General features: G+C 47.3%; 1 protein-coding gene across 1 annotated transcript in view; it reads left to right on the top strand.

Moving 5' to 3' along the window:
* Nucleotides 1-7398: 7398 nt before the first annotated feature.
* LOC144504743 (uncharacterized) overlaps nucleotides 7399-23837 on the top strand; it is a 28027-nt gene continuing 11588 nt past the window's right edge. Inside the window, exons 1-2 of the mRNA XM_078230486.1 lie at nucleotides 7399-7503; nucleotides 13471-15020. Coding sequence (XP_078086612.1) covers nucleotides 13475-15020 — 1546 coding nt within the window. The 5' untranslated portion in view covers nucleotides 7399-7503; nucleotides 13471-13474. The remainder of the gene's footprint in view (nucleotides 7504-13470; nucleotides 15021-23837) is intronic.

Raw genomic sequence — 23837 nt, 5'->3', positions numbered from 1 at the left:
TGATTTTACCAAACCTTATGCGCGAAATCGCGGTGAAGTTGGGCGTCGGGCCTACACCGCGATCTGCACCCGATTCCAAGCAGATCGCGGCTTTACCAACATCCGATCCTGGTGCGGGTCCAGCCCGTGCCCAAATCGGGCGGCCCGATGATTTAAATGCATTAGCATGAAGGGGGGGTGGGGTGGGGTGGGACCCAGATCATCTTCTGGTCGGGTGGGGTGGTGCTGCTGCCAGTCTGCGGCCGATCGGTGGGGAGGGAGAGGGCAGGGGGGTCCGCCGCCACTCTGCGGGCGATCCCTCCTCCCCACTGGAGGAACGAATCCCTCCTGCCGGAGTGGACGTGCGGCCATGCCATCCCACAAAACCTTCAGGATGAAGTGATTCCTCGCTAAGAAGATGAAGCAGAACCGGCCGATTCCACAGTGGATCTGCACGAAAACCGGCTACAAGATCAGTACAAGTCCAAGAGGAGACACTGGAGAAGGACCAAGCTGGGCCTGTAAAGGGATACACCATCACTGGTACACTACCAGCCACAGCCATCTCTCCCGCTCTCTTGCCCCTGCAGGGAAGATAATCTGTCCCCTGCCCCCTCCCTCCCCACCAATTGGCCGCAGACTGGCAGCGGAACCCTCCCCCCGATCAGAGGATGATCTGGATCCCACCACCCCCAACCCCCCCCCCCCCCCCCCCCCAACACCCTCCCCAACCAGAGGATGATCTGGGTCCCGCCCACCCTTCTCCTCCCCCCCACCCCAAGGATGATCGTCAGAGAGCCGCTCTCTCCGCTTTCTGCTTTTTTTTCTTTTGCGCCCGGACGCGCTGTCAGATTTTTTTCGAACTGCGCATGCGCAGTTCAGAGCTCTGATCGGTCCGCCAGCGCTAAGCCCCGCCCACAGCACGAATCGGACCGGAGCCGGCAAAACGGGTATGGGTGCGCTGGAAAGAGGATTCCAGACTCGGATCTATTTGACGCCCAGATTCGGCACTTAGACTCAAAATGGTAAAATCAGGCCCAATGTTTTTACATTGGGTGCTTTGGTTTTGGTTAAATCCTTGGAATGATGCGATACAACATGTAATTGTGAAATGAGAGAAGTCTACATGCATGATGTAACAAGTTATGTTGTGAGGTATTTGTGACGATCAGTTTGTGTGAAGTGGATGTAACACCAGTGTAAAGAAACCTTCATGGTTATGAAGTAAGCACGGCAGATGAATATTAATGATACACACATTTAGATTTTCCATGGCCCAAAATGTGAACTCTACACCTGACACTTACTGGAATCCGTGACACATGTGGCGTGTGGAGAAATGCAGTGCATGTTGTGTACATGGATCTTCAGAAAGCTTCAGTACAATACCTCACAGGATCCGAAAATGCTGGAAAATCTCAGCAGGTCTGACAGCATCTATGGTGAGAGAATAGAGAAAACGTTTGAAGTCTAGAGGACCCTTCGTCATAGCTGAATGAAGAGTCATCGAGATTCGAAACGTTGGCTCTATTCTCTCCTCACAGATGCTGTCAGACCTGCTGAGATTTTCCAGCATTTTTCATTTTTGTTTCCGATTCCAGCATCCACAGTATTTTGATTTAACCAATTAGAATCTGATTGGAGAAAATGAAGCAGAATGAAATCAGGGGGAGGGAAGCAAACTGCTGAGATGGGAAGAAACAATGGGAGTTCAGAGCAGTTCCTCCGCATGTTTGGAATGAGGCAGTGGAGACCCAGAAGGGTTTTGCTCTGGACTCACTCCTGTTAACTGCGTAAAACAATGAACAGGATACAGGGCGAGAGGGAGTGATGTAGAAATTTGCAGACAATATTAAAATAGGAAGCACAGTAATGAATTCTGAGGATCAAAGTAACGTGGCTGAGATAAATGGGCCAATGAATAACAATGGAATTTAATGTCAGTAAGTGTGAGGTTTTACATTTCACTGAAAAAATATTTTGAATGGGGGAAATTTGGATGATATCAAGAAGCTGAAGGGTTTGGGGATTCCGGCTCCCAACATTAAAAACAGCTCCTCAAATGGATAAAGATAAAGAACCAATAAGATCCTGACTTTGATGGCAGTCAGAGAGTTGTAGAGGTTTACAGCATGGAAACGGCTATTCGGCCCAACTCGTCCATGCTGCCCAGTCGGTACAGAACATTAAAGTCAAGATATAATGGTGAATCTAAATAAAACCTCCGTAAACCCACAGTTGGAGAAATATGTGTGGATTTTAGGAAGATGTTGCTGCAATCGAGAAGATACAACACAGATTCCCCAAGATATTTTCTGCCATTGTAAGGTGTTGTCTTGTCTAAACAGTTTACTGAGTTCAGATATCTGGAAGAAAGAATTGGAAACAAAGACCCGTCTTCAGCGTGGCAATCAGTGGTGGAGTGACATTCCGTAACGACTCACATGCTGGAAATGGAAACCCCCCAAAATCCCACATAGGGTAGCCAGGTGGTTATGGCCCAAAGAGTTTCCATTGATTTTAAGTTCTAGTGACTGTGATCAAAAGCCAGATATTAATGAACAAGAGCAAGTGGTCAGTTCGGCAGTTACTCAACATCGATGTTTAATTTGTGACTGACCATTTTGGCCTTGGCTAGAGCTCCAAATACCTTTCAAAGATATTCAAAGTGAGCCCTAATGTTACCCACCCTTCAGGAGATTTTAGTGCCTTTGCTCATTCCTTCTGTCTTTGATTAACCAGGCCTTTATCTCCTCTTCCCTTATCCCATCCTGTGATATTCCCCATGACCAGTTCCACACATGCTTTCAAACGTAGAGTCATAGAATCAGACAGCAGAGAAGGGGCCCTTTGACCCATCGACGCTGCACCAACACATCACAAGCACCTGAACTTCCACCTAATCACATCAGCCAGCATTTGGCCCATAGCCCTGAATGTTATGATATGCCAAGTGCTCATGCAGAGATGTTTTAAAGGATGTGAGGTAGCTTGCCTGTACCAGCCCCCCAGGCAGCGCATTCCAGACCATTACCACCCACTGGATGAAAAGGTTTTTCCTCATATACCCCCTAAATCCCCTGCCCAACATCCTATCTCCAACCCTCAAACTCAATTTCAGGAGAGTCCCTGTGCGTCTTTGCCTGTTTAGTGCTTCTTGTAATGACTATCTGCTCCAACCCTCACATGGAATCAATAACTTCCACACTCCAGAATTGGAAAGTTCTTTTTCCTCTTGTACCTCATCAATCACTCATTCCCTTGGGATTAAATCTGGACACGCTGTGATCTGGAGATGCTCATGTTTTTCATCATTTCCAACAGTTCATTCCTGTCCAGGGCTTTCCTTGTCTGTGAAAAACAGCTTGCAACATTCAACAATTATATTTTACTTTGCTGCGATTTAGATAAAATGTGGTTAATTCTTAGGTTTGGTCGAATTACAGCAAAATGTACAACAGTAATCTGAATATTAACAGTGTGAAGAAAGACAGATAGAAAGACAACCTTGGACAATTGTTTTGTTCCCAAGGTGATTGGATACAATTTTAAATTATGAAGAGATGGGACAGGATTGATGGAAAAAGGCAGTAGAGGCTGATGGCACATGGATGTAAGATTTAAATGGAAGAGACTTGGACAGGAGCAGGTGATACATTTATACATCGAGGATGTGCGTATTTGGAATTATATGTTTATATCGAGACACTGTCCCAAATAGGTGTCAATTCATTGGGCTCTTGGCATTTTTTCAATGGTGGGGCAGCTCTGCATCTTGTGAGGAGCCATCAGTTAATTGGTGGTGACCACCATGTGAAAGTCCAGGGGGACATCAATACCAGAGACTAAGAATCCCACAGATGGGGACACGGGTAGAGAACATTCCGCATTTTAAATATATATTTGTGAACATTTCCAGGCCAGTTCCTGAGGTTTCTTCCTGGCTGAGCAGTGAGAATCTCTCCCAAAGGAGTAACAGAGCGGCAGCATCAGGAGCCTGGCTTACAGCAATGTCTTGCAGTCAGCTCTCTGACCATTCCACATTGCCAGAGGAATATACAGTGTAGAACATTGAGCAATATGTTTGATTGGTGACTGTGGGAATGTAGATAAAGAGATATGGGAACAGCAGAAACACATGGGATGATGACTATTGATCATTGAATGAATTGGATGGGCTGTACTACCTGTTTCAGAATGTTTGCTCACATTCTATTTTCTAAACTTAGCACAAGTGCGATCGCTCAAAGTGCCCTTTCCCAATTCTGTTTGTTCTCCCCAGGTTGATGATTCAGCAATTGTCTCCATGTTGCTCCTTTCCAGGATCTCTCAGTTTGTTGCCATTCTAAATTCCTCACAAAGACTTCACTTACCCTGGTAAGGCAGTTTTCAAACTATTTTCATTGTCAGTTCTCAACAACTGCAATCATCATCTCTATACAGCTGCTTCAATGTTTCTGCTTCTCTCGGAATCAGTTGCTTCCAATCCTTTCAAACTCACAGTGTTTATTCTGTGGAGTTAGTGAGAAGTGAAATCTGTGTCATTTGAATCTTGCCTTTGACTAGTAAGAATGTGTATATTATAACCAGATCTCATTTAAACTTTGTATTTGAGACAAAATAAAATTCATCGCAATATCCGCAAATCAATTATTTCTCAGAACATGAAGAATTCACTTTCAAACTTCCACCTGACCAGAACTTGTAGATTTGAGGAAGATTTTGATTCTCATTTTCAAAGCCCTTTGGACATGTTTATTCAACAGGAGTTGAGCTGGACAGGAACCGTAACTTTGCTACCCTCTCCGTGTTTAAATTTTCCAGATTTCATCCCATCATTTAATGAAATTCCAGATGACAGTAAAGGGATATTTCACAGCATTCATCACCTCCTCTCTGAACTTCCTCTGTGTGACTGCGTAAATAAATGTGTTGGTGCAGGAACTGGATAACTGGAGCATTGATCCCATCATATCGGTTACAAGTCCATCAGTTGACAAGAAACCAAACATTCCAGTGATTCGTTGAATCGATAGAAATACAACACGTGTCACCCATAACAGGAGAAAGCTGCCCGATATGGTGAAGAGTAAAATGATGGATCTTCTTCGATTCTTCATTTCTGGGTCATTCTGCTCCCCCCCGTTTCGCTGTCCCCTCAGTTTCCTGCGGACTGCACTGGCCAGCAGGATGTGCCTGACAGTGAGAGTATTGAGCAGCAGTAGCAGCACGAAGGGGAGCACTGGAGTTAAAATGCGGTCCGTCCAGTCAAAGACTTTCCACACAGAATAATGGTAGTACTCGTATGATACCCTGAAGTAATAGGGGTCATACTTAAAAAACACCGGGATTTTGGTTAATAAACACAGTAAACTCACCGTTGTGATAACGATGGCTGCTGTTTTCTCAGTGCAGTATTTCATCTTCAGTTTCTGGAAGCAAATGGCCACCATTCGGTCAAAGGTGAAGGCGACTGTGAGCCAGACAGAGCTGCTAACAGCTGCGGTAGCAATAACTTCTCTGATGCCACAGGCATGACGACTGTAATATAATACAACGCTCAGTTTGAAGGGATTAATTTTCTCCAGTATGACCCGAATAATGACAACCAGCAGATCGGCTGCAGCCATCGCCACCAGGTACCGAGTGACACCTTTGGAAAGACCGCACCTCCCTCGAGATAGAGTCACAATCGCGACTAAGTCAGCTGTAAATTTAAAACAGATTGTAAAACAAAGTTGTCCAGTGAGTGGAAGAAAAGATATGAAGAGCAAGGAGAGAAAATGTTAAAAATTACAGTTTTACACCTCACATTAAAGAAACAGGGTGGAGCCTGTTATCCAATGTGTCAGCAAATAAGCTTCTCAACGAACAAGGAGAATATCATTATTGCAGAAATATCGTAACTGCGATTAGGTTAAATTAATCAAAACTAGACTCACTGGTGAGACAGGCGGAGTTTGTGTATTTAGTTTCAGCTCCTTGGGTTGGAGATTGGATCTGATTCACTGTTGAATCAGTTGAATAATGTACAGGAGCTCTGAATTTGAGCTCTAATAGTGAGCACGTGGATAACTCATGAATCCAATAATGGGGTCACAACTGATTATTTGTCAATTCTTTCAGAGCCTTCCAGGAAGTTGGAAAATGGCACGGTAAATAATTTACATTTTGTTCACCACAGAACACACCCTCACAATCAACTTCAAGAAAACAGCTGCAAGTGCATTTATCGAATGTCTTTCACAACTGTAGTTGATCTGAAGCTCTTTTCATGCCACAGAAGAACCTTTGAAATGTAATCACTGTTGTGACGTCATTATCTGTCCACACTGAGACTTCCCAGGTATTTGTGAGCTGGATCTCAGTGGAAGGTGTGATGCTACTGTGACTTTAAGAAATGTAGTTTTTAATATGTTCATTGCAGTTATAAGCAGCTTTGTTTTTTTATTGTGGCATCGGCTGTCTGATTAGAGAACCTTTTATTTCAGCTAAATGGTTGAAATGTTTTTTTTAAATCTTGACCTAATGCCCTTTCAGGGAGTTTCTGACATTTTGGATTGTCGTGGGCAGAATGATTGAAAGGTCAAGTAGGATAGTTTTTTTTCCTCTCCCAAGAGTTTTGTCCTTTCGGTTTTGGTTGCTGGTCAGTTAGAATCTGTTTCAACTCAAGACTGGAAGCAGTCTTGCCTCTCTCTCTGGAGTGAAAACTCTGCTGTCGGTGGTTTTCTAGCTAGGAATTTGAGGTGTAGGCGGGCATAAATTTTGTGGGTATTAGGATTAGAATATTTCTTAAACTATAACTCGATAAATGAAGCAAAACAGGACAGCATTCAGCCAGAAAGGTGTGAGTAAGGCAAGCAGGCATCTTTTAAACACAGAAACCAGGTTGACAAAGACTCAGGAACTCGCATCAATATGCTATTCAGAAAATATCTTGAGACCTGGAAAACTTCCTGACATCCCATCAAACACCCATTGTCCAAAGGAATTCAGAGACATAAAGCAATTATCACACTCTTAAACCAAACTTTACATATTAAAACTCTAGACCAGAAAACCCATTAACGGGATAACTATAAAAGAAAACCATTTACACATCAAACTCCACACCCACAAACCTATTGAAACAGGATGATTATATCAGGAAACCACTCACAAACCATTTACATATCAAAACAGATCGTTACTATAACTATACTCCGTTTTGGCAGGCAGGCAGAGTACTTTGCGGGACTGTCTTGTCTGTGTCCTGATTGTACCTCCGTCGACGTAAAAAAACTATAATAAACTGTGCTGTTATCGATCTTGGCTCTGGGTGCGAGTGGTGTGGTATCTGTTCACTCGCGCTAACAATTGGGGGCTCGTCCGGGATAGTGACCGCCGCTGGAACATCGCCTCTCAAACACTGGGTGAGTATCTTTACTCATTTAAAGTCCGCGGGAATTCCCAGTGCCAGCGGTGTTCCACGGCTGCCACGATCTGAACTTGTGAACAGAGCCCGATCGAGAGCTGCACAGCGGGGTAGGTTCTTCTTTGGGCGGGTGAGCGGGGTCGCGAATTGTAATTGATTGTGTACTGTTGCATTCCGTGTATCCCTGACAGCGGACCCGACCAGACATTAGCTGACCCAAAAGGTACCTAAGGAAGACAAGGGTTAAGTGGCCGGGAGGCCGGGAGGACGTCCAGGGTTAGGGCCAATGAACGCGGACTCACGAAGTTCGGTTTAAGTCCGGGCGCTGCAAGTCGGGTAGGACCTCTGCAGGCGCGAAAGTCTGGGCCACTGGAAACAGATCCGCGAGGAGTCTGCTACATGTCCGGGCGCTACTAAGTCTGGAGCCTCTGTGAGTGCTTCGGGCACTACAAGCAGGAGACCTCTGGTAGCGCGAAAGAACGGCTACACGCCGGGGGAACTCCTACCTGCGGTCAATCCCACGCTTGTCCGCACCCAGGTCAGGGTGATTCCCGGGGAGATAGGGAAACGGCGAGCCTCTGTGGATTGATTTAGCGGTAGGATTTGGTCAGGAAAGAGTGGCCCCCGGCCCCTGTAGTCGTGGTCAGAGCCCCCCTCCCCCTGTCTCTGTGAGCGGTGATCTCCCCGTTACATGCAGGACGGGCTCTGCGTGTTACTGCTGAAGGTTTAAAGGTACTGACAGTGGAAACACCAAACCAGGAACCCCAGGGATACCTACACAAGTATCTGTGGGAAGCACCAAACCAGGATTAGTACACCACTGATCTTAGCTAAGAGATTCGACATGGATAGCATTGAGACCATTTTTGAATGGGGGCCGGAAGGGTCCCTCACCCGCTATCTAGCAGATAAAAACAAGAACCTAATTAAAAGCATGATTAAAACAGGGTGGAAACCCCAAGACCCCCTTGAGAGCCAACGGGAATGGTGGGCAACGGAAAAGAGGAACAAGGATGATAAGGCTTGGATCCTCATACTAAAGGCACACCTCACCCTAGCAGGGCGAGTCCATAAATACGTTCAGGATAAACAAGAAAAGGCTGAACAGAAAAAGCATGCTGCTGTGATGGCTATTAACCCCGTGTTGCCGGCACTGACCGACTTCTCCCGTGAAGCCCCATACGAGGAATGTCCCGATTGGGAGTGCTTAATAGACGAGACAAGTCCTCGGTGCCCAACAGGGGGGAGTCCCCCGGTAACCACCGATCCCCCAAACGCCAAAGCAGCACCTCTTAAGATCGAATGTATCCCAGGGGGACAAGGGAGAGACGGGCGAGGAAGGCAGGCCCAAATTAAAATGACTTATGTGTCACTCTCGCCAGGGGACACTATGAAATTACTAGAAAAGCTCCCAACCCTGCAGCCCAGGCACAGTAACGCAATTTTTTGGCAAAAGATGAAAGAGATGCAACTGTGCCACAACTTACACAACCGAGATATAGCAGGGTTAGTAAGAGCCAAGATGCCCAAGAATCACTGGGCTCGGCTCCGGGCAGAACACCAGAATGGGACTTGGTGTGCAGACCTAGACGGGAGCCGCCGGGAGCAGGAACAGGCTCTGACAGGCTTTAAAAACGATATCATCCTGACCATGGGGGAGGTCCCCGTGAGTTGGAGTGTAATAGTAGGAGTAACGCAGAAAAAGGAGGAAGGGGCTCAGGAATACGGGTGACGAAAATTCGATGCCTTTGTAGCCCACGGAGGAATGCCAGATGCAGATAGACAGAACCCGGCATTCCTCCAGTTATATAGGGATGGGCTGAGCCCAGCACACCAAGCTATCCTAAAGACAGGATTGGTAAACTTTAACACCTTCGATGAATTAGAAAACTGGGCTGTCACTGTAGACAACCAGCAAAGGAAAACACAGGGCGCCAGAGCAGGGATATCAGCGGTAGGAACTGAAGGAGGAAATTGCTACAGGTGCGGGGAATTAGGCCATTTCAAAAGGGAATGCCGAGCTATAATCCCGCACCCTCCTAATACATGTAATAAGTGCGGCAGAATCGGACACACCGAATCTACCTGCAAAGACAGAAGGATCCCAAGGAGAAAGGGAGCGCCCCCGAAGAGACTGGAGAAAACCCCGGCAAGCGCCCCAGATATAAGGGAGAATGAGGTGGTTTCGGACCCAGCGCACCTCAGCCACCAGCAGCTGCTGGACATTATACAAACCTTGGCGGCACAAAAATCTGCATGAGTGGCATCGGCCCCCGCCCCGGGAACGGACCCCCGTATCTGGGTGAATGCATCGTTAGGGGGCCGGCGATGCAAAATATTAATAGATACGGGGGCTTCGATATCCCTCACCAACATGGCACTACCCACCACCCACCGTTCCATAGTAGTAGTAGGAATAGGGGGGGTTAGGACTATAGCATATCAGAGCGAAGCAGTGTTACTTGAGGTAGAGGGGATCATACTCCCCGTACACTTCTGGGTGGGCCCAAATGAAGAAGGGACAATTTTGGGAATAGACCTCCTGGGAGAGTTAGGAGCAGTGGTGGACGCTTTCAATAAGCGCCTGCTGTGGACGGCAAGGAAAGAACACAAGAGCGGGATCCAAGGATACTGGGTCCCTAATAAGAACGTAGCAGCCATAGGCATGGGGGCTCCGGCTCCAACGGCCCGAGACTGGAAGAAGGAGGGACTAGTGGGACTCTTATGTCAAGCACTCCCCCGGGTCTGGGCGACAGGCAAGCAAGACTGCGGTCTCGTCACAATCCTTCCTTTACAAATACAAGGACCAGCCCATGCCCCTCATAAACAATATCCCATAAAACCCGAGGCGTTACAGGCAACCGAAACAATCGTCCAGGCTTTGGTTAAACGGGGCATCCTGAGACCCACCGTGTCCCACACAAATTCCCCGATGTGGCCCGTCCGTAAGCCAGACGGGAACTACCGACTAACCATCGACTATACCGCCCTGAATAAGGTCACCCCAAAGGAACACCCTATCGTTGCGAGCCCGGCCACTATATTTAACGGACTGCGACCTGAATATTGTATCTTCTCCGTGCTAGACATAGCAAACGGATTCTGGTCAATTCCACTCCACCCAGACTCCCAGGAGAAGTTTGCCTTCACCTGTGGAGGTAGACAGTACACCTGGACCCGTCTCCCCCAGGGATTCCACAATAGCCCCAACATATTCCACCGGGTTATGAGCAAAGCCCTCGAAAATTGTAACTTATCCCCCTATGAGAGCGCTTTTCTCCAATATGTGGATGACATCTTGATCGCCTCCACTAACCCGACGGGGCATTTGGGAGCCCTGTCAGTAATCCTGCGGGGCTTACAAACAGCAGGATTTAAGGTTAACCCAACCAAAGCACAACTCGCAAAATCAGAGGTCCGATATCTGGGGCATTACATAAGTCAGGGAAAGAAAACCCTTCCCCACGGACCGAAAAACAGCAATTGCCAACATGACCCGTCCGAACACAGTTAGGGGGGTGCGTAGGGTAATGGGACTCTTTAATTACTGTCGGAATTTCATCGATCAGTTTGCATCCATAGCAGAACCTATCCAGCGATTGGTAAAAGGGGGGAGGCCGGGGGCAGAAATCATTGAATGGGGACCCGAACAAGAAACAGCATACTCCCACCTGAAATCAGAATTATTAGCGGCCCCAGCCTTATGCCTGCCCAACATAGCGAAACCGTTCCATCTTTTTTATAATGCGGAGGACGGATTCTATAGCTCCGTTGTGACTCAAGAAAGTGGGGGCACCATGAGACCTGTAGCATATTATTCGGTGCGGCAGTCCCCGATAGCCAAAGGACTACACAAATGTGTGGCAGCCCTGGACTGTGCCGCATGGGCAGTCAGGGTGTGCGAACCCATTACTATGTTAGGACAGATCATCCTGCACACAAAACATACAATAGTAGAATTATTAAACACAGGTCGACTCCGAACTGTTTCAGATGCTCGAAGGGCAACTTGGGAGGCAGTGCTCCTTCCTCAGGACCAATCTATTAAAATCGTACGAGATACCGGAAGAAACCCAGCAGAGGGGTTCCTTCCAGACGGCAGTCCACATCACTGTCCGATTAACCCAGACATGGATACAGAGGATGGGATTAGTGATCAGCCACTGGAGAACCCCGATATAATACTATACGTAGACGGGTCCCGAAGGCAGGTGGAGGGACAGTACCGCACAGGATGGGCAGTGGTAGATCAGGAAGGAACACTAATAGCAAAGGGCACCATGGGGGGGGGAGACCTCTGCTCAAGTGGCCGAGCTTATAGCATTAACAAAGGCCCTTAGCGCAGGAAGGGACAAAAGGGTAAACATATACACGGACAGTCAATATGCGTTCGGGGTGGTTCACGACTATATGATAGCATGGAATAGGCGCGGATTCATTACCGCAGCGGGGGGACACATAAAACATGAAAATATAATTCGAGACCTGGCCACAGCATCCAGACTACCCTCAGAAGCAGCCGTAATTAAAATAAAAGCCCATCAAAAGACAAGGACTGTAGAGCAGAAGGGGAACCAACTAGCAGATGCCGCTGCTAAAGCTGCAGCAGGGGAAGCCCTCCCACAGGTAGCTGCCATCACCTCTTCCCCCATGGAAGAGATGGATGTTCATAAACTACAGGGTAGCGCTGACCCAGACGAGGTGGCGCGGTGGAAACAGACCGGGGCGTCCTTAGACGAAGATGGTATATGGAGGAAAGGACATCAAGTAGTCGCCCCCTCATTCATACAGGCGGAACTACTTCGACTCCACCACGAACCAAACCACTCCGGACGGGATGGGACCCTAGCTCGTTTATCAGGAGATTGGTGGTGGCCAGGGATGGGGCGGGATGTAGCTAAGCACTGCCAAAGATGCATCATATGCGCACAGCATAACCCTGGCCGGCCCCTGAAGGTTAAACTAGCAAACCAACCCAGGCCAAAGGGACCTTGGGAAAACCTCCAAATTGACTTCATCGGCCCTCTACCCACCAGTCGTGGGAAGAAGTACTGCCTGGTCCTCATTGACCAGTTCACCCGATGGGTAGAAGCCTTCCCAACCCGGGATTGCGGGGCAACCACTGTAGCCCACATCTTAGCATATGAGATAATACCCAGATGGGGAGTCCCGTTACAACTGGACTCCGACCAGGGGACACACTTCACAGGCATGGTAATGAAACACGCATGTAAAACCTTAGGGATCCGACAGCGGTTCCATATACCATACCACCCCCAGAGTGCTGGAATGGTAGAGAGAATGAATCGCACCCTCAAGAACACGATAGCAAAAACTATCGCAGAAACAGGTCAGGGGTGGGTAGATGTCCTTCCCTGTATCCTGATGCGCCTACGGGCCACCCCAGGTCGAACCATAGGGCTCACCCCGTTCGAACTAATGACCGGGAGAGCAATGCGACTCCCCGAAAACATCGCCGTGGGAGGGGAAGAAATGACACCCCTCCGGGACAAGCTCAAACGATATGTGCAACACTTAGATTCACAACTCCGAGACCTGCACCACACAGCCAGGGACCAGCAAGCCATTAGAGACCAGGCTAAAAAGGAAAATGTCAGTCATACCCCCACCCTCCCTCGAGTAGGGGATAGGGTTTTGATTCGGATTGCCCCAGACCGACCCGGGTTTGCACCGAAATGGATGGGACCCCACGAGGTTATCCTTACCAGCGATACATGTGCGTGTGTCGATGTGAAAGGAAAAGGCCGATGGAAACATTGGTCGCAATTAAAATCCTATCACCACGGGGAAAGAGGACAGAGCAGACTGACTGAAAGGACAGAGGATGCTCCGTCCACTCCACGTATTGGCCCTTAACCATCTTTGTCCTTACAGCGGAAATCGAAATAACAACCTTTATTTTCCAACACTAAAGGAACTATATGCCAACCGAGGCATGAATGTATATATGTAGATAGAAATAAGAATAAGATAAGTAAGACAAGTTCATCACCTAATATGAACCTAACGACTGGCGGCCACCAGGTTTTATATATCCTCCCCCAACCCCTCTCCAGAACCATGTGGACCACTTGGAGGATGATCCTCGCGGCGACCTTCCTGACGAGTGTGGCACCCGAAGAACACCCCATCTACCCGCGATTCCATGGGATAGCCTTCAACACATCCGAGGCACTATGTGTGCCAGCTGGACCGGACCCTATGAACAGTAGAACTTATCTTAACGCATGGCTACAAGTTTACCCGGGTATCAACGAGATCTGCTTCACTTGCACTTTAGAAGGACTCCGAACATGCATTCAACAGCGGGACCTCCAGAACAGAGACCAGTGCGTTTTTGGGACTCTCTGCGCCCTCCCCGACAACCCACAAGAGGCCCGACCACAGGACACTTTGAATTCAAACATGGACATTTGCGGCTATTACGGACTTGTTGAGGCTCCCGCAGTCTCATTGTATGTATGTTTTGCACCGCTTCCAACGCGGGCCCCCACGACCACAAGGCCCGAAATCTTACCCTGTCCCTTGCAAAGCAGGGGACCGGAGGGAGGACTGGTGTTGTGGAACGAGGGGGAAATTGTGTACGACAACGTAAAACATGAGGTGGTACCTGTCCTGATCGACATTTCAGGAATCCAGGTACCCAGGCATTGCTCAGAACAGGTACAGAACTTGTATCAGATGTTAGAGAGAGAGACCATAAAACGGGCCATTGACGCAATGGGGGCCACACACTACAGGGGAAACATAAACACCAACACATACCGAAGCAAACGGGGTATTATCAATGATATGCTCACAGGGCTGAATACAGGAGACACAATGATTAACTCCATTGACATCCAGGGCCTCAACAGTAAAATTGAACAGCTGAAAGGGGTAATGAAAAACATATTACAGCGGTCATTAGACCAGCAGGCGGAACAAGCATTCTTAGGGGAAGCGGGCGCCCATATCCAACTAGATGGGATTGCAGTGTTAGAAGCACATGCCCGAACTATCAATCGCCTCATAGACAGGGAAAGGGAAGACACTGCCCGGGTACAACAGGGACAGTTATGCCATGCATATGGTCAGTGGATGGTGGCACAAATACGACACAATTTGGACCAGGTACACAGGGGGGAAGTGCCCGATTGGATCGACAGCGCCCAACTAGCGCAACTCGCAGATCAGAAGGGGGTGCTGGATGACCGGACCCTGAAGGGGATGACACGAGTATATCCAGTAATCCCCGACTGCGAGGTTAGTGAGGGCACCGGGATAGGAATGGTTCTGCTAATTCCAACGGTCACACAGGACGCTGGACCATTCCCCATCTTCCGAATTGAAAATATTGGTGTTGTTAGGGGCAATGCTTCCCTCCGCTACCACATAACCGAAAACATGGCCATCTCCAAACATGGCATAATGTCCAGTGTTTCTCTCGCAGGGTGCAAGCAGAGGGGAGATGTCACCATCTGTCCTCACCCACTGAGACAAGGAGAGGCAGCAGAATGTGGGTTTAACCGAACACAGGACTGCACCTTAGAGATTATACCCGTAGACCCACATTTCGCCCGGGCAGGATACGGGGGGCGGGGTAGATACTGTGTAGCCACCACACGTACATCATTCACATATAACGGATTAACATGCCCAATCCCCGACCCTAACTTCTGTTTTACCCCTCGCAAGCCAGTCACTATAGGTCAAGCTCACATCACCAATATTCGAAATAGGCAGACCATAGCCTTTAATGCCACAGACCCCCTAAAAGACAACCTAAGAGACTACCAAGAACCCGAGCAAGCCCCCATCCCACACCTGACCGAAGTCCTAAGGGAGCTCCGACTTAAAGTAGGACATTCCGTCCGATTATACCACCGGTTACAGTCACACATCAAAACCTTGGAACAAGATACCGAGACGGCGTTACGAAGTCAAACATGGGTACAGAAGGTGTGGGACTGGGGTCTAAATGTAAACATCCACCCCTGGGTCCGAATTACATCGCACACACTGGTGGTCATCCAACTCATCTTAGCCCTTTCCTGGGGATTGGCTACATGTTATACCTACCGCCAGCGGAAGAGAATGAAAGCACATAAGAACTTAGTTAGAACAATTGGTATGATGGGGCAGGTAGCCAAGCGGGATGATTACTCCCGCCTACACATGATTTGACAAACTCCGGGACTCCCCTAAACTGTACGACTGCAGCGTACGGAGGCAGGAAGCACCGGACACAAAATATAATAAAGGGGAGAAAGATCGGTTAGAAAAGTGAAAAGGAAATAAACAACAAAAATTCACTTTTGACCGACAGGGGGGACTGTAGGCGGGCATAAATTTTGTGGGTATTAGGATTAGAATATTTCTTAAACTATAACTCGATAAATGAAGCAAAACAGGACAGCATTCAGCCAGAAAGGTGTGAGTAAGGCAAGCAGGCATCTTTTAAACACAGAAACCAGGTTGACAAAGACTCAGGAACTCGCATCAATATGCTATTCAGAAAATATCTTGAGACCTGGAAAACTTCCTGACATCCCATCAAACACCCATTGTCCAAAGGAATTCAGAGACATAAAGCAATTATCACACTCTTAAACCAAACTTTACATATTAAAACTCTAGACCAGAAAACCCATTAACGGGATAACTATAAAAGAAAACCATTTACACATCAAACTCCACACCCACAAACCTATTGAAACAGGATGATTATATCAGGAAACCACTCACAAACCATTTACATATCAAAACAGATCGTTACTATAACTATACTCCGTTTTGGCAGGCAGGCAGAGTACTTTGCGGGACTGTCTTGTCTGTGTCCTGATTGTACCTCCGTCGACGTAAAAAACTATAATAAACTGTGCCGTTATCGATCTTGGCTCTGGGTGCGAGTGGTGTGGTATCTGTTCACTCGCGCTAACAGTATCCTCTCGATTGCAGCAACATCTTCCTAAAATCCACACATATTTGTCCACTGTGGGTTTACGGAGGTTTTATTTAGATTCACCATTATATCTTGACTTTAATGTTCTATACCGACTGGGCAGCAGGGACGAGTTGGGCCGAATACCCATTTCCATGCTGTAAACCTCTACGACTCTATGACTGCCATCATAGTCAGGATCTTATTGGTTCTTTATCTTTATCCACTTGAGGAGCTGTTTTTAATGTTGGGAGCCGGAATCCCCAAACCCTTCAGCTTCTTGATATCATCCAAATTTCCCCCACTCAAAATATTTTTTCAGTGAAATGTAAAACCTCACACTTACTGACATTAAATTCCATTGTTATTCATTGGCCCATTTATCTCAGCCACGTTGCTTTGATCCTCAGAATTCAGTACTGCGCTTCCTATTTTAATATTGTCTGCAAATTTCTACATCACTCCCTCTCGCCCTGTATCCTGTTCATTGTTTTATGCAGTTAACAGGAGTGAGTCCAGAGCAAAACCCTTCTGGGTCTCCACTGCCTCATTCCAAACATGCAGAGGAACTGCTCTCAACTCCCATTGTTTCTTCCCATCTCAGCAGTTTGCTTCCCTCCCCCTGATTTAATTCTGCTTCATTTTCTCCAATCAGATTCTAATTGGTAAAATCAAAATACTGCGGATGCTGGAATCGGAAACAAAAATGAAAAATGCTGGAAAATCTCAGCAGGTCTGACAGCATCTGTGAGGAGAGAATAGAGCCAACGTTTCGAATCTCGATGACTCTTCATTCAGCTGTGACGAAGGGTCATCTCGACTTCAAACGTTGTCTCTATTCTCTCACCATAGATGCTGTCAGACCTGCTGAGATTTTCCAGCATTTTCGGATCCTGTGAGGTATTGTACTGAAGCTTTCTGAAGATCCATGTACACAACATGCACTGCATTTCTCCACACGCCACATGTGTCACGGATTCCAGTAAGTGTCAGGTGTAGAGTTCACATTTTGGGCCATGGAAAATCTAAATGTGTGTATCATTAATATTCATCTGCCGTGCTTACTTCATAACCATGAAGGTTTCTTTACACTGGTGTTCCTTCCACTTCACACAAACTGATCGTCACAAATACCTCACAAATTAACTTGTTACATCATGCATGTAGACTTCTCTCATTTCACAATTACATGTTGTATCGCATCATTCCAAGGATTTAACCAAAACCAAAGCACCCAATGTAAAAACATAGGGCCTGATTTTACCATTTTGAGTCTAAGTGCCGAATCTGGGCGTCAAATAGATCCGAGTCTGGAATCCTCTTTCCAGCGCACCCATACCCGTTTTGCCGGCTCCGGTCCGATTCGCACTGTGGGCGGGGCATAGCGCTGGCGGACCGATCGGAGCTCTGAACTGCGCATGCGCAGTTCGAAATAAATCTGACAGCGCGTCCGGGCGCAAAAGAAAAAAAAGCAGAAAGCGGAGAGAGCGGCTCTCTGACGATCATCCTCGGGGTGGGGGGGAGGAGAAGGGTGGGCGGGACCCAGATCATCCTCTGGTTGGGGAGGGTGTGGGATCCAGATCATCCTCTGATCGGGGGGAGGGTTCCGCTGCCAGTCTGCGGCCAATTGGTGGGGAGGGAGGGGGCAGGGGACAGTTTATCTTCCCTGCAGGGGCAAGAGAGCGGGAGAGATGGCTGTGGCTGGTAGTGTACCAGTGATGGTGTATCCCTTTACAGGCCCAGCTTGGTCCTTCTCCAGTGTCTCCTCTTGGACTTGTACTGATTTTGTAGCCAGTTTTCATGCAGATCCACTGTGGAATCGGCCGGTTCTGCTTCATCTTCTTAGCGAGGAATAACTTCATCCTGAAGGTTTTGTGGGATGGCATGGCCGCACGTCCACTCCGGCAGGAGGGATTCGTTCCTCCAGTGGGGAGGAGGGATCGCCCGCAGAGTGGCGGCGGACCCCCCTGCCCCTCCCTCCCCACCGATCGGCCGCAGACTGGCAGCAGCACCACCCCCCCGACCAGAAGATGATCTGGGTCCCACCCCCCCCCCCCTTCATGCTCATGCATTTAAATCATCGGGCCACCCGATTTGGGCACGGGCTGGACCCGCACCAGGATCGGGTGTTGGTAAAGCCGCGATCTGCTTGGAATCGGGTGCAGGTCTCGGTGTAGGCCCGACGCCCAACTTCACCGCGATTTTGCGCCTAAGGTTTGGTAAAATCAGGCCCATTATCAGAATCTGCTCATGCTAGCATCCTCATTACTCAAGTATTGTATTGCATTTCCTTCTGGTTTTCAGTTTTGTTTTTTTTTTACACAGAAAAGAATGTTTTATTTAAATCCACAGTCTTATTGACCTTTTTGCTCTTTGGAGGCAGAGTTCCATTCATGAACCCAATTTCCAAATTTACATGCGGTAAATTCTCTATTCAAGTTAACAATGGCCCATAACTTCTGATTAACGGCGGAAAGCCAGAGGCAACCAAATACAGAAGTTTTTTTGCCCTCTTACCTGTGTTCAAAAATTGCCATCCAACTCCCAATGGGAGCAACAGCCTTCAGCCTTCAGCGATACAATCACCACAGGCCCCAGTGCGACACAGGAGGACTCTCTCCACCCTCTCTTATGATGGGCAAGCTTGGGAACTCCCTTTGAGGTCTTGCTTGGAAATAGCAGTTTTCCACTGAAAACAGAGCAGAAGGATTCCCTGCTCTTGGAAAAGGAACGTTGAAGATTGTTGATTTTTTTTTGCTATTTCTTTTAAGTATTGTTGGCTCCTATTGTTATTGGCTCATTTATAGAGTAATTTTTTAATTTTATTTTTCTGATTGAAGATGAGTATTATTTAATATATATATAAATGGACATAAGTTTTGTTGTTTGTTTCAAATCTGTGGAACTCCAATTTAAATCTGCATTAAATTATTATATAACTTTACGTGTGGCATGCTTATAAGTGTTCGGATGTTTTAATTTAGAATATGGAAACTGCAAATTTAATTGGGAAGATGAGTGGTCAGAACTTCGTGGACAATGATTTGGAAACCTGCATGAGGTTGAGCAAAGGAGAGTTCACATTTTGGGCTGTGGAAAATTTCAATGTGTTTATTATTAGTATGCTTCTGTCTTGCTTCCTTCATTTTTATTTACCTTATATTTCACTCTTCTGCTTTGATGTTTCAAAAGGTATTTGTATTATTCCATATTTAAATGTTTTGTTTTAATGTTTTAATGAAACATTAGTAGAATTCTGTGACATTTTATGGAATACTTTTATGAACAAAAATAATGTTATAAATACAAAACTTTGATACTATGTAAACATTTGACGAAACATTTTACTCAGCAGCCGCCCCATGACATTTTGTTTAATTGCCTCATCTTTTCAAATTTCTCACAAAATATATTTTCCTCTTTAAGACAACAATCAATGAAATATTTTTATACATTAACGCAACAGTTCTGTTGTCTCTAAACAAGGAGGTCAGGGAGGGAGGTATATGAGAACAAACAAAGAACAATACAGCACAGGAACAGGCCCTTCAGCCCTCCAAGCCCATGCCGCTCCCTGGTCCAAACTAGACCATTCTTTTGTATCCCTCCATTCCCACTCCGTTCATATGGCTATCGAGATAAGTCTTAAACGTTCCCAGTGTGTCCGCCTTCACCACCTTGCCTGGCAGCGCATTCCAGGCCCCCACCACCCTCTGTGTAAAATATGTCCTTCTGATATCTGTGTTAAACCTCCCCCCCTTCACCTTGAACCTATGACCCCTCGTGAACATCACCACCAACCTGGGGAAAAGCTTCCCACCGTTCACCCTGTCTATGCCTTTCATAATTTTATACACCTCTATTAAGTCTCCCCTCATCCTCCGTCTTTCCAGGAAGAACAACCCCAGTTTACCCAATCTCTCCTCATAACTAACCCCCTCCATGCCAGGCAACATCCTGGTAAACCTCCTCTGCACTCTCTCCAAAGCCTCCACGTCCTTCTGGTAGTGTGGCGACTAGAACTGGACGCAGTATTCCAATTGCGGCCGAACCAACGTTCTATACATCTGCAACATCAGACCCCAACTTTTATACTCTATGCCCCGTCCTATAAAGGCAAGCATGCCATATGCCTTCTTCACCACCTTCTCCACCTGTGACTTCACCTTCAAGGATCTGTGGACTTGCACACCCAGGTCCCTCTGCGTATCTACACCCTTTATGGTTCTGCCATTTATCGTATAGCTCCTCCCTACATTATTTCTACCAAAATGCATCACTTTGCATTCATCAGGATTGAACTCCATCTGCCATTTCTTTGCCCAAATTTCCAGCCTATCTATATCCTTCTTTAGCTTCTGACAATGCTCCTCACTATCTGCAAGTCCTGCCAATTTTGTGTCGTCCGCAAACTTACTGATCACCCCAGTTATACCTTCTTCCAGATCGTTTATATAAATCACAAACAGCAGAGGTCCCAATACAGAGCCGTGCGGAACACCACGAGGCATTCGGCCTCTGATATTCGGGTAAGCGTTCTCCAAGGCGGCCTTCGCGACACACGACAGCGCAGAGTCGCTGAGCAGAAACTGATAGCCAAGTTCTGCACACACCAGGACGGCCTCAACTGGGATATTAGGTTCATGTCACACTATTTGTAACTCCCACAGTTGCGTGGACCTGCAGAGTTTCACTGGCTGTCTTGTCTGGAGACAATACACATCTTTTTAGCCTGTCTTGATGCTCTCTCCACTCACATTGTTTTGTTTCTTAAAGACTTGATTAGTTGTAAGTATTCACATTCCAACCATTATTCATGTAAATTGAGCCTGTGTCTTTATAAGCTCTGTTTGTGAACAGAATTCCCACTCACCTGAAGAAGGGGCTTAGAGCTCCGAAAGCTTGTGTGGCTTTTGCTACCAAATAAACCTGTTGGACTTTAACCTGGTGTTGTAAACTTCTTACTGTGTTTACCCCAGTCCAACGCCGGCATCTCCACATCATGAACACCACTAGTCACAGGCCTCCAGCCGGAAAAAGACCCTTCCACTACCACGCTCTGTCTTCTGTGACCAAGCCAGTTCTCCACCCATCTAGCCACCTCACCCTTTATCCCATGAGATCCAACCTTTTTCACCTGCGTACCATGAGGGACTTTGTCAAACGCTTTATTAAAGTCCATATAGACGACATCCACGGCCCTTCCCTCGTCAACCATTCTGGTCACTTCTTCAAAAAACTCCACCAGGTTAGTGAGGCATGACCTCCCTCTCACAAAACCATGCTGACTATCGTTAATGAGTTTATTCCTTTCTAAATACGCATACATCCTCTCTCTAAGAATCTTCTCCAACAACTTCCCCACCACGGATGTCAAGCTCACCGACCTATAATTACCCGGGTTATCCTTCCTACCCTTCTTAAATAACGGGACCACATTAGCTATCTTCCAATCCTCTGGGACCTCACCTGCGTCCAGTGACGAGACAAAGATTTGCGTCAGAGGCCCAGCGATTTCATCTCTCGTCTCCCTGAGCAGCCTTGGATAGATTCCATCAGGCCCTGGGGATTTGTCAGTCTTTATATTCTCTAACAAACCTAACACTTCCTCCCTTGTAATGGAGATTTTCTCCAACGGTTCAACACTCCCCTCCGAGACACTCCCAGTCAACACATCCCTCTCCTTTGTGAATACCGACACAAAGTATTCATTTAGGATCTCCCCTACTTCTTTGGGCTCCAAGCATAATTCCCCACTTTTGTCCCTGAGAGGTCCGATTTTTTCCCTGACAACCCTTTTGTTCCTAACGTATGAATAAAATGCCTTGGGATTCTCCTTAATCCTGTCTGCCAAGGATATTTCGTGACCCCTTTTTGCCCTTCTAATTCCCCGTTTGAGTTCTTTCCTACTTTCTTTGTACTCCTCCAGAGCTCCCTCCGTTTTTTGCTGTCTGGACCTAACATACGCCTCTCTTTTCTTTTTGACCAGTCCCTCAATTTCCCTGGTTATCCACGGTTCTCGAATCCTACCCTTCCTATCCTTCTTTTTTACAGGCACATGCCTGTCCTGTAGCCCTAACAACTGTTCCTTAAAAGACTCCCACATGCCAGATGTGGATTTACCCTCAAACAGCCTCTCCCAATCAAGAGCTGCCAATTTCTGCCTAATCCCACTAAAGTTAGCTTTCCACCAATCCAACACCTCACCCTTGGGACACCACTCATCCTTTTCCATCACTATCCTAAAGCTAACAGAACTGTGGTCACTATTTGCCACATGTTCCCCTACCGAAACTTTGAAGACCTGACCGGGCTCATTCCCCAGTACTAGGTCCAGTATAGCCCCCTCTCTAGTCGGGCTATCTACATATTGTTCCAAAAAACCCTCCTGTACGCATTTTACAAATTCCTCCCCATTCAGAGTCCCAGCTCTCAGCGATTTCCAGTCTATACCAGGGAAATTGAAGTCTCCCACTACAACAACCCTATTTTTCCTGCACCTATCCAGTATCTCCTGACAAATCCGTTCTTCCACTTCCCTTGGGCTGTTGGGGGGCCTGTAGTATACCCCCAACATAGTGACTGCGCCCTTCCTGTTTCTAAGCTCCACCCACAGTGACTCGTTACACGACCCCTCTGAATTGTCCTCCCTCTGCACCGCTGTAATATGCTCTCCAACTAATACTGCTACTCCCCCACCTCTTTTGGCCCCTCCTCTGTCTCGCCTAAAACACTTGTACCCCGGAATATTCAGCTGCCAGTCCTGTCCCTCTTTCAACCAAGTCTCTGTCACCGCAACCACATCCAAATTCCTCGTGAGCATTAAGGCCCTAAGTTCGTCTGTCTTACCTGCTACGCTCCTTGCATTGAAGTATAAGCACTCCAGATCTCCAGGTCCAGTGGGGTCATCCTCCCCCAGAGTGCTCTTCTTCTTTGCCAGCCTTGTCCCAGCCCCAAGCTCGTCCCCAGCCTCTACACTTGTAGACCTAACATTTTGATCCCCACCCCCCTGCCATACGAGTTTAAACCCCCCCGAACTGCACTGACAAAACTCCCAGCCAGGATATTCGTGCCCGTCCAACTTAGTTGTGACCCGTCCTTCTTGTCCTCTCCTGAAAACTTCCCATTGATCTCGGAAAATGAAGCCCTCCCTCCTGGACCAGTCCTTTAGCCAAGCATTCAATTGTACTAACTCCCTATTCTTAGCCTCACTGGCACGAGGCATTGGGAGCAGCCCAGAGATGGCCACCCTGGAGGCCCTACTTTTTAGTCTATTTCCCAACTCCCTGAATTGCTCTCGTACGATCCCCCTGCTCTTCCTAGCTACGTCATTTGCACCAATGTGTACAATGACATCCGTTTCTTTATCTTCCCCTTTTAAGATGCCTCCTATCCGCTTGGAGACATCCATTACCCCAACACCAGGTAGGCAGACTACCATCCTGGAGTCCCGTTCGCACCCACAAAATCACCTGTCCGTGCCTCTAACCGATGCATCCC

Source organism: Mustelus asterias, chromosome 15, assembly GCF_964213995.1.
Source record: "Mustelus asterias chromosome 15, sMusAst1.hap1.1, whole genome shotgun sequence".
Classification (NCBI taxonomy): domain Eukaryota; kingdom Metazoa; phylum Chordata; class Chondrichthyes; order Carcharhiniformes; family Triakidae; genus Mustelus; species Mustelus asterias.
This window is presented reverse-complemented; position numbering and strand designations above follow the sequence as displayed.